General features: G+C 37.0%; 2 protein-coding genes across 2 annotated transcripts; both read right to left on the bottom strand.

The window, feature by feature from the left end:
- Positions 1–2,246: 2,246 nt before the first annotated feature.
- On the bottom strand, positions 2,247–3,189 carry LOC132630925 (uncharacterized). Its single transcript, XM_060346507.1, has 2 exons — positions 2,973–3,189; positions 2,247–2,872 (listed from the first exon to the last, which is right to left on the bottom strand). The coding sequence occupies exons 1-2, from the start codon at positions 3,187–3,189 to the stop codon at positions 2,247–2,249; spliced, it is 843 nt and encodes a 280-aa protein (XP_060202490.1).
- A 2,181-nt stretch (positions 3,190–5,370) lies between these two features.
- Positions 5,371–7,925, bottom strand: LOC132631513 (pentatricopeptide repeat-containing protein CRR2, chloroplastic-like). The gene has a single exon (XM_060347087.1). It carries the CDS (start codon positions 7,760–7,762, stop codon positions 5,933–5,935), a length of 1,830 nt encoding a protein of 609 aa, XP_060203070.1. The 5' UTR covers positions 7,763–7,925; the 3' UTR covers positions 5,371–5,932.
- Between the last annotated feature and the right edge of the window lie 3,529 nt (positions 7,926–11,454).

The following is an 11,454-nucleotide window of genomic DNA, read 5'->3' as shown; positions in this document are numbered from 1 at the left end:
GCCCTATGATCCGCTAATTCATCTCTTTTTCTTATATATATGTCAATATCATATCTCTTATTTTTCTCTCTTGCTTCTCTTCACTTTCGTCGTTCATCATCTTCGAAATGTAGTAGACTGATATGAAGCTCCTGATGGTTTAGTAGTTTAGTCTTCTAATTCCTTCTTCAGAAGACCTCCTTGCATCCAATTAGAGCATTTTTTAAAAACTAATAACTGTATTCTATATCATATGAGCAAAACAGTACATAGGTTGTACTGAAACCATATTTACAAAACTACTTCAAGACTCTACTGCTTTCTGCCTATATTGAATCTAAAACATCAATGATAGTAATAGTATTATTTGAGTATACATGATTACACCAAAAGCAAAGCAGTAAAATACAATTCAGCTTGACCCTCTGCACACCATTCTCTATAATATCAAAACACCTAGAGTTTCTCTCCTTGCAGATTGTCCACCATATGCTGGCAGGGATAATTCTTCATATGGTTATGTTCTTGGCCTGCAAGCCTGCTTCCTCCTGGCTCTTTAAAGCCTCCAAGACCTTTCCAGGCATGCTCCAAGATATACCTTTAAGATTTAAGAGTATTCTCCAGAGCTATTGTGCAAACTTGTAGTGAAGAAACATATGATTTACTGTCTCTGCTGTTTCTCCATATAGGAAGCATCTAGAACACAAAGGTATCCCCTTTTTCATCAACTATCCTATATCAAGACAAGTTCTTTGGCTAAGAGCCACACAAAACACGAAACTTTGTGTGGAATTTTAGTCTCCAAATGTGCTTCCAAGGCCAATTAGTTATCTGTTAGTTTGATTGATTCATCATCCTACATGCAGCACTAACTTTAAAAAATCCTTTGTTGTTCCCCAACCACTAAAAAGCATCCTCTCCTACCTGAAGTCCATTGAATTTTTCCAGTGTGTTGAAAAAATCAATCACTCTTTGTATTTCTCAATCATTGATATGTCTTCTGAGGGTGAAATTCCAGCCTTGAGGTGTCCACAACTCTGCAATAGTCCTTTGTTGATCTAGGACCATGATGTAAATATCTGGAAATAGACTCTCCAAAGTACCAGCCTCATGCCATTTATCTTTCCAGAATCTGGTTTTGTTTCCATCAACTACTCTGATCTTGGAATTGTTCTTCACTTCATTCCATAAGGCTTTTATGGATCTCCAAAGACTGACCCCATATGGTGTGGTAACCATCTTCGTCATCCAAGTATCCTCCTCCTCTTCATATTTTGCATTAATTACTTTCCTCCAAAATAGTTGATTTTCATTAGCATTCTTCCACATTTTGAGTGCTTTGCTATGCATCTTCATATTCTTTATTCCCAATCCCTCAGTCTTCTTGCCAGTAATCACCATTTTCCACTTTACCAAATGGAATCCTTTCCTTTCTTTGTTCCCTTGCCACAAAAATTTCCTCCTGTTGTTGTCCAACCTATTGATAATCCCTGTTGGAATAGGGAACACGGACATCATGTATGTTGGAATGACATCATGTATGTTGGAATAACATCAAGAACTGAGTTGATGAGAGTCATTTTACCACCCAAGGAGAAATATTAACTCTTCCATCTGGCTAGCTTCTTCTCACATTTTTCAATAACATTGTTTTAGATATCTGTTGAATTTGATTTAGCTCCTAGAGGCATTCCCAAGTAGATAGTTGGCAGGCAACTTCACCACCTAGAATTGCAGCCAATAGATCTATGTTTATAACTTCATTGATAGGATACAAAAAGCTCTTCCTCCAGTTGATATGCAGCCCAAAAATCCCTTCAAATAGTACCAGAATCTTCCTTAAAATTTTAATTGTTCTTCTTCAGCGTCACAAAAGATGAGAGTATCATCTGCATATTGGAGATGCGTCACCTCCAAACTTTCATTGCTAGCTCTAGCCACATCAAAACCATTGATCCATCCATTCACCTTGGCTGTCTTGATCATGTTGTTTAAGCCTTCCATTGCAATCAGAAACAGGAAAGGTGATAATGGATCACTTTGCCTCAGACCTCTATATGCTTTGAAAATTTTTGCTGGAGAACCATAAATCAAAACTGAAAAACTGACAGTGGATATGTAAAATGTAGAACCCATTTCTGCCCGAACCCCATCAACTCCAAGACCTTTAGTAAGTACTTCCAGTTTACATGATCATATGTTTTTTTATGTCTAACTTGCAAAGGATTCTAGGTTTCTTTTGTTTGAGCCTGGAGTCCAAAGCTTCATTAGCAACCAGGACAACATCTAGCAACCAAGACAGCATCCATGATTTGTCTACCTTTAATGAAAGCCATCTGCTGAGAGTCCACAAGTTTTTCAATCACACCTTTCATTCTCTCACTTTCTTTAAATCTGCCCTGTAGAACCTCCGTTTCCTCCTCTGTTATTATAGGACAATTTGTGAAATTACAAGCAGGCCTCCAATATGTGTTCTCTGTATGTAGCTTTTGATAGAAGTCTATGATCTCTTCTTCAATTCTAGCTGGCTCCTCAATTGTTTCTTCCTGAATCACAAGCTGGTCAATATTGTTATATCTTTTGTGTGCATTTGCCATTTTATGAAAGAACTTAGTGTTCTTGTCCCCTTCTTTTAACCAAAAAGACCTTGATTTCTGTCTGCATGTTATTTCTTCATTCTTGATCAACTCCTCATACTCCACAAGCAATGTTTCCTTCTTGACTGATTCCTCTTCTGTCGACACTCTTTCTTCTAGTACTGCATCTAATTGAGCCATTTGCCCTAGCAAACTTCTTCTTTGGGAACCCAAATTTCCACTCTCACTTCTACTCCAAATCTTGAGCTTAGATTTTAGAGCTTTTAGTTTACATGCTAGTATGTAATCTGGTTTGCCTATAAAATTGAAAGAGTTCCATCAATCCCTCCACAAAACCATCGGAGCCTAACCACTAGTTTTCAAATGTAAAGTAACTCTTCTTCTTATTCCAAGAACCCCTTTGTAAAGCAACTGGAATGTGATCTGATATCAATCTTTGAAGGGGGAACTGCTTCAAGTTGCTAAAGCTGTCATCAAATTCTTCTGAGATTAAGATCCTATCAATTCTAGAAGCTATCTCTTGATTATATCCTTTAAACCAAGTGTAAGTTGCATCCTGTAGTTGTAGGTCTATTAGATTCATGTCTTCAATGAAATCAGAAAACTCCTTCATTCCCCTTGTTCTACTGTTGTAGTTTCTCTTCTCAGATATAAATCTGGTGACATTAAAATCACCACAAACAACCTATGGCCCTTCCATTAGACCCCTTACTGATCCTAGCTCTTCCCACACCAGCCTCCGCATCCAATTAGAGCATTAACACACCAAAATCATGTTGGAGTTGATATTCACCTATAAAGTGTAATTAAGTTAAACTTCCATATTCTAGTCTAACCATTCACCAATCTAAGTTAATCAAAAACCAGAATAAGTTGGTAAATCACCAACTTATTTGTACCTTTTCTTGTGTTTTACGCTTCCTTAAGAATAATTTAATAGCTTAAACTAACTTGTTTTGTTGGATTTCAGGTAAAGGAGCATGAAAGAGTAACTATTGATTAAATGGAGCATAATGGGAAAGATTGGAGTTGAATTGGAAGACTGAGACTCAGAAGCAATTAAGCAGAGGAACTGGGAGGGGTTCGGCTCCACGAACATGAAGGACATGAAATGCCAAGAAAAATGAGGTTCTGCCTAGCTCCATGAACTATTTCGGCTCCATGAAGTCTAGCACGAACCAAACCCTAGCAGGGATAATTTTGTCCAAAATTATTACGGCCTTCATCTCCGACATGTTGAGGGTCGGAGATGAAGTATTCTGGTCGGAGTTAACTTAGTTACACGTCGAGGGTCGGAGTTAAACATCCATATTCTAGTCTTACCATTCAACAATCTAAGTTAATCAAAAACCTCACTCAAGAATTTACTTTCACAATTTTGGTGTTCATTATAATTCCCTTGGGAAAAAGTATTTCAATTGCTTTGATTTTATTAGTTTCAATTTTGATTCACAAACTTATACATATCTCATTTTTACCCATTTTTTATGCACGACTGTTTGTATCTACAAGATCTATTCCTCTCCTTCCGTTCCCACTCTTGTCAAACAGCAACTTGATTATGATAATTAATAGTAGTAAATTATTTTGCAATCTATGGAGTAGATTTTGGAAATGAATGGATGGAGTTGTATTAATTTCCATAGGCATTATGCCAACAAACTGAATTTGTTGTTTCGTTATTTAGTCAATCCTAAATTTAATTAAGATACCCAATTCGGTCAATCCTAATTTAATTGTATTTCCTTGCTAGGCCTTCTAAATCGCCTATATAAAGATCCTTAAGCAACACTAAAACATCCATCAGAATTCAGAACCACTCCAAATAGATCATATTCAGGGCATATCATAAGTGCTTGTTCAGATGTGCAAACCTTTGCAGATCTCACATTGTGGCTTTGATGATATGCCATGAATAAGGATTTATTTGCAGCAAGGTTTTTGACCCACTTAAGAGTGACCAGAAATATCAAGGGTGGAGATATATGTAAGCAAGATTGCTACAATTCGATCGTGTTCCTGGCATCTCGTTACTTGTGAATATTATTTGTCAATGGTAATGTTAGTAACGAGATGTCGTGAACAATGAACAATTGTAGGAGTTTATTTCAGGATGCTTATGTCACCAGGCCGCTTTATACCTATGAATGTTCTCCTTTTTCAGCTCTTTACTTTTGTTGAAAGAATGAATATGATATCTCAAAAAGTGTTCAAATTCTTGTCTACGTTCTCTTAATATGATTTTAATGGGTCTTTAATAGGTTAATTCTTTTGAATAGACTCTAATCATTGGCTTGCAATAGCAACAGACCCTTTGCTTTAGCTATTAATCCTCTTTATTGCCATTAATCTGCTCACAACCGTGGAGTCTCTTTAGCCATTCTTATGAGATGGTTTTTTATCTATATATATTCAAGTTTTTCTTTTGGAAGGCAGATAACATACGAAGGAACACTCTTCCTCCTATATTCTATAGTGCTGGGTTTTCTTCTCTATTTAATCTTTGTTGTTTCTGCCCCTAGTTTCTACTAGAAGAGCTTGTTGAATCCTTGGGGAATATACTTTTAATCGTGAAATATCCTTAAGGACTGTGTCCTGGGCAAGCTATGAGAATTTCCAAGTATTTCCTATAATTTTCCAAATTTTTTTTTTCATTCTAATAAGATTCCTGTTTTAATAGCTAATGCTAAAATAACATGGCCAGTGGTTTGCTTGGTGACCGGAGATGTTATTCAAAGTATATAGGCTTTAGGTCATGATCAACTGTTTGAGATGAATACTTTAGATGAGAATATAGTAGAATTGATCTTTTGGCATTTTTTGACCACGGCAAAACTGACTTCCACTCAGCCTTCGGAGTTTATGGACAAAGAAATATATCACAAGTCACAGTTAGAATTACCAATGCATGAAAAGAATCAGCAAACCTATTAAACACATGTCTGCATACAAACTGGCTGCAGTTTGAAATTCTCAATGTGATTCACCACTGAGATACACCAAGGGTAAGGCCACTATGTAAAGATGTATTTCTGAAACTGCAAGAGAGATGATGGTTAACGTGAAGTGAGGTGTGGCAATAGAGATTAATCGAGGAACGAATCAGAGTTCTATTCAACGTCCTAGCATGGCCCTTACAAGATTGCCTCTTTAGACTGGCCAAACCCAGGATCTCTTTGCTGAAACCAATTAGAACTGCTTCTTTATTGACAACAAGACCATGGTCAAAAGGAGTTATTGCTTTTTGACAAAACGATCATGACTAACCATTTTACTCAGTTAGACAAGCCAATTCTTTTTCAAGGAGCACTTGGTTTCTCATCTCCCTAGTAGACACTGAAATTCCTGAACCCATTTCACCAATAATCTCCACAAGAACAGATGCCATCTTTGAAATGATGATAGCGATTGACATCTCTGATAATGATTTCTCTCTCTGTTAACTTTGAGATAAACTTGATTGCAACATGACAGTCCTCACAAACTCGGAGGTTCTTGGTGATCAATAGCTTTGTCCCTGGGGGTGTACTAATTAGTCCAAAAGCAATCGCTAGCCTTTCACTGTGGCTGCACACCATTCTGCTCTTCTCGTCATCTTCCACATCATGGAAAACAGGTGTAATGTTTGGGACATAGCCAGCTTGTACCATTCGTGCTCCTAAGCTCTGTAGCTCTGCATAAATCTCATCAGACATAGGATGAGATGTATCCCCAGAGAGAAATGCATGTACTTTGTTTTTAACTTCAATCCAACTGTACGCGGTCGTTTTCTTTACACCTCTTTCATTCATTAGTTCTCTAAGCTTTGCAACACCTTCCCATCTACCTGCTTGGGCATAAATATTAGATAGGATCACGTAATTGCCAGCATCATCAGGCTCAAGCTCAATCAACCTCTCTAATGCCAATTCTGCAAATTCCACATGACCATGGATTTTGCATGAATTAAGAAATGCACCCCAGACACCAGCATCTGGGATAACTTTAATCTGCATTATAAGTCCATAAGCCTCATCTAACCGACCAGAATGACCTAAGAGATCAACCATGCATGTAGTGTGCTGAATGGTTGGTTCAATTCCATAATCTTTTACCATTGAATCAAAATACATCCTCCCTTCACTCAACAAACCTCCATGATTACAAGCTGATAAAACCCCTACAAAAGTTATATGATCTGGCTGAGCCTTGCCAACCATCTCATTAAACAGGCCAAGTGCTGCATTAGAATGACCATGCATTGCGTATCCGGTGATCATAGCATTCCAAGAAACAACTCTTTTCTCCTGGAGTCCTTCGAACAAAATCCTAGCAACCTTCACCGACCCACTCTTGGCATACATATCCACAAGCGCTGTCTTCAATTTGTCCTGAGAGTCAAAGCCCTGTCTCCAACTATACCCGTGAAGCTCCCTTCCCTGTCGAAGGGCTGCCACATCAGCAGAAGCAGAAATGGCAGTCACCAAGGTCGCCTCAGTGGGTCTAACGCCTCCACATGCCATTTCACCACATAAAGACAAACAATCTTCTGGGTGACCATTTTGTGAGTAAGCAGCAAGCATTGAATTCCAAACAACTACATCCCTCTCATCGACATTGTCAAACACCTCCTTCGACCAACCAACACAACCACATTTAGCATACATGTCAATAAGGGCAGCACCCACGAAAACATCCTTATCCCACTTGGTTCTCTTCGCGTGTTCATGTATATCCTTCCCCACTTCAATCGCTGACAACGCCGAGCATGCTTTAAGTACAAACGGAAAGGTGAAATTATCAGGAACAAGACCATAATCAAGCATTTGATAATACAAATTAATTGCAGCCTCATATGGTCCATTCCAAGCATACCCACGAATCAAAACGTTCCAAAGGAAAATATTTCCTTTAGGAATTCTATCAAACAGGTGATGGGCATTCGACAATTTGTCACAAACACAATAAAGAGTAACGAGCTTTGTTGCTATATTGATGTTGTAGCCTAAACCTGTGAGGCAGAGATGCGCGTGAAGCTGCTTTCCAGGCTCAACTGCTTTTCGAGCAATGCAAGATCGGAGAAGAGAAGCGTAATGTTGAGTTGGGTTTTGTGAAAATAAGTTGTGTTGATGATAGTAATGAATTTGAATAAGGCGTCCTATGATTATCTGCTTACCAGCCGACCAACTTGTAATAATTGATTTCATTTGAAGGAATTTTTTTGCTTAGTAATAGCCTACAGGTTGCTGCATATATTACATTACTTACAGTAAGTTTTAATATATAAATTTATAACCGTTAGGATTGTTATAAAATAATAAAAACTAAAATACAAGAGAATATGATAAGAAACTTGTAGAAAGATTTGATTTCTTCTCTTGATTTGTTCTCAATAGGATGTGAGAGGTCCTATTTATAGGAAAACCAATCTACTACTTTCTCTGTTTTAATTTATGCGAATATATTTTCTTATTAGTCTGTGCCAAAAAGAATGACTTGTTTTTATAATTGAAAATAATTTACCTTTATGAAAAGATTTATAGACACAAAAACCATACGTGACTCATTTAACACCATAAGTTTAAAAGTCTTCTTTTCTTTTTTAAATTATGTGTCCAGTTAAATAGTTTCACATAAATTGAAATAGAGAGAGTTTACATTTGGTTTCACCAACCAAAATGGGGAAACCATTAGGGTGACAACCAGTTTGGTTCCTGGACATCCACCAAAATCAGGTGGTTTTATGAGAAGATTTACCTAAAGGTATCATACAAGTCTCTAAATTAAAAAAAAAGTGACAAGTTTGACTAGATAATGTCAAAACCCACTTAAAATTCTAATTAAGTGAAGTAGGGTCTGAAATATGATTTTTGAAAACCTCCTAAACTATTGAAAAATACAAAGAAAACTCCAACTTAACCCCCAAATCCATTTATATCAAAACCAAAACCCCTTTATTTCAAAATAAAAAAAAATCACTTCATCATCAAAAATTGCTCAAAACCAACCGTCCCACTGGTCGTCACTGCTTGTTCTTCCTCTTCAAAATTGAAACCGACGAACTTGTTCTTCCTCTGCGTCACTTTTCTCTCTCTTTTCTATCTTTGTTGTTTTTGCATTCTCTAGATTCTCAGGTAATTTTTTTTCTCTTTCACTTGGTACAAAATTTAGGGTTTTGAAATCAAGCATGGAAAATAGTGATTTTGGTTAAAGAAGAAAAAGAAGAAGAACATGGGTTTCTCTTCAATATTGTTTATTTTGTTGTTCCATACTTAAAAAACCCTTATTTGGGGTGTTTGTTTCACTTGTTGTTGGTGTATGTTTGTAAATAGTGTAGGTGGTTATGAAATTATGATTTTGCTGGTGTTTTTGTTCTTGTTCTCCTCTAGGGTTATGGAAAATAGGTTTGCACTTTTGTTGATTTTTTCCAACAATTGTAGTGGTTGTTGCAACAGCTTCAACACTTGTTTGACAAAATCAAACGGCTGTTGAGATTGCATGCTTAAGAAACCCTTATTTGGTGTATTTGTTTAATTTATTGTGGTTGTGTGTTTGTAAATAGAATACACTGTAGTGAAATTTACATTTTTGTTGTTGTTGTTGTTGTTGTTGTTGTTGTTATCCTTCTATGATTTAGGAAAAAGGGATTTGCATTTATTTTGATTTTTCCAACAGATTACTCAGTTGTTCAAAAAATTCATATAATTGTTGAGGAAGTTGTTGCAACTGTTTGATATTATCAAACAAGAATTGAATTTATTGCAACAACTACCTCAGTTGTTGCAACAACTTTCTCAGTTGATGCAACAGCTTCAGTATTTGTTGTACTTGTTTGATTAACTGCTGCAATTTTTTCTCCCTGTTTATTTTGAATGATGCACAAATTAATTGATAGATTTTTGCTTGTCTCATGTGTGTAGATAAAATGGCTCCAACTAAAAAAAAAAAAAAAAGATCAAAACTATCCTACGACATCAACTAGAGATTGTAAAAGAACTAAGATGAAACGTCATTAGATCATTATGAACAAGCAAGAGTATTTGTGAAACAACAAATGAATCTCCAAGTCATAGTCAGCATGAAAAGCAATCCGAAGATCAGGAGGAGGGCTCAGAGGCCAAAGAAGCTGTCACGACCCAACTAGGGGCCGCGACGGGTACCCGGGGCTAACCACCGAGCACCGCTCGTACTATTACTTCTTAGACTCATTCAACAATCATTTATCGATTTCATACTCATTTTACCAAAGAAACTGCTTTTCATTACAAAACATAATGCTTTTATACAATAACATATATCAATACATTTACACAATATCCACGTCGTGAAACCACATAACCCACATTGAGTATCTACGAGCCTCTACTGGATTACACATACAACTGTACACAAAAGATTCATCATAAGCACCTCCGGTACAAGGGAGTGCTTTCAGTCAGCTAACAGTTTCTAAGAGTCCGGAGCAAGATCTCCTCCCTGTCGACCTGTGGGCATGAACACAGCGTCCAAAGAAAACGGACGTCAGTACGAATATTGTACTGAGTATGTAAGGCAGGAATGAAATGAACAATGTCATAAAAGCATCATGAATCATAAGAAAATATATAACCTGCTTGAGTGTTATAAGCAACATACTTTTTACATATATCATATTTTACATCATCATAGTATGTGTTTTGTCATATCTCATATATCATCACATTCATCATCACATACATCATCACATACTTTATCACGTACATCGTCACATCGTACTCCGCATCATTACCCGCGTCCGGGTAATCCTCATATGCCGCCCACTAGTGGTGATCATGCCCGGCCCTCTAGGCTCGGTGTAAATATAGCAGCCCGCATTAGCGGTGACATGCCCGACCATATAGGCGCGGTGGAATCATACGTAACCCGTATTCGCGGTGACATGTCCGGCCAAATAGGCACGGTGGAATCTTATCATCACAAAATCAATCATAACACATCTCATAACATAGCATCATCTTATCATTTCTTGGTATCTTATACATATCATCATCATATTACAAACTAGCATTGTCAATCATCTTATAGACATATCGTATATTAGCATTAAGAGCATACGTTAATCCTTAGGGGCAACCACACTATGTTGGGGTGACGTAAGGTCGTGAACCCCCGATTATATTATGAACGTTTATAAGTGTCGTGCCTCGCCTTGAAGGAAATAGAACATAAGGCGAGTGTTAACAAAGATAACATCATTAGCGTTATAGGAACATCATGCCACAATTTCTTGAATCGCTATACTCTAGCTCATTATCATCACCATCATATTCATATGTAATTCAATATATTGAAGGACACATAGGCTTCGTTTTGTAGAAGGATTATACAAGACTTGAAGGATTCATTCCTTTTGAAAGAAAAGATAAGCCTCACATACCTTTGTCGTTTAACTATGCTATCGTCCGCTTGATTTCCTTTGATATCACGTCTCTACCTTCAAGAGAGAATTCATACCATTGTTAGTCAATCGACGAGAAGAACGCGCTACTATTTCTAGGGAAAATTGGGCAGCATCTCCTTTGTTTCTACTACTTTTCCCATGTTTCATTTCAACTACCAAACATTCACAACAACACTCGCAATATCGTATCAACAGTCGTCATTTATCTACATTTACCACTTTCCACCATTTTTCTCCAATTTCTCCACATTTATGGGTTTTAGCTCATCATCACATTTTCTCATACATCACCCCTATTTCATGGTCTACACGTCATTTATAGCATATTTATACTCCCAACTCATCAACATTCATAATTTAATCCAACTATCATTCAACTAAGGCACTATTCACATTTTATGACCCATTTACTACACTCTTCTATAATCCAAGTGTTTCAACGTATAAATACTTCAATCA

Source organism: Lycium barbarum, chromosome 3 (genome assembly GCF_019175385.1).
Source record: "Lycium barbarum isolate Lr01 chromosome 3, ASM1917538v2, whole genome shotgun sequence".
Classification (NCBI taxonomy): domain Eukaryota; kingdom Viridiplantae; phylum Streptophyta; class Magnoliopsida; order Solanales; family Solanaceae; genus Lycium; species Lycium barbarum.
This window is presented reverse-complemented; position numbering and strand designations above follow the sequence as displayed.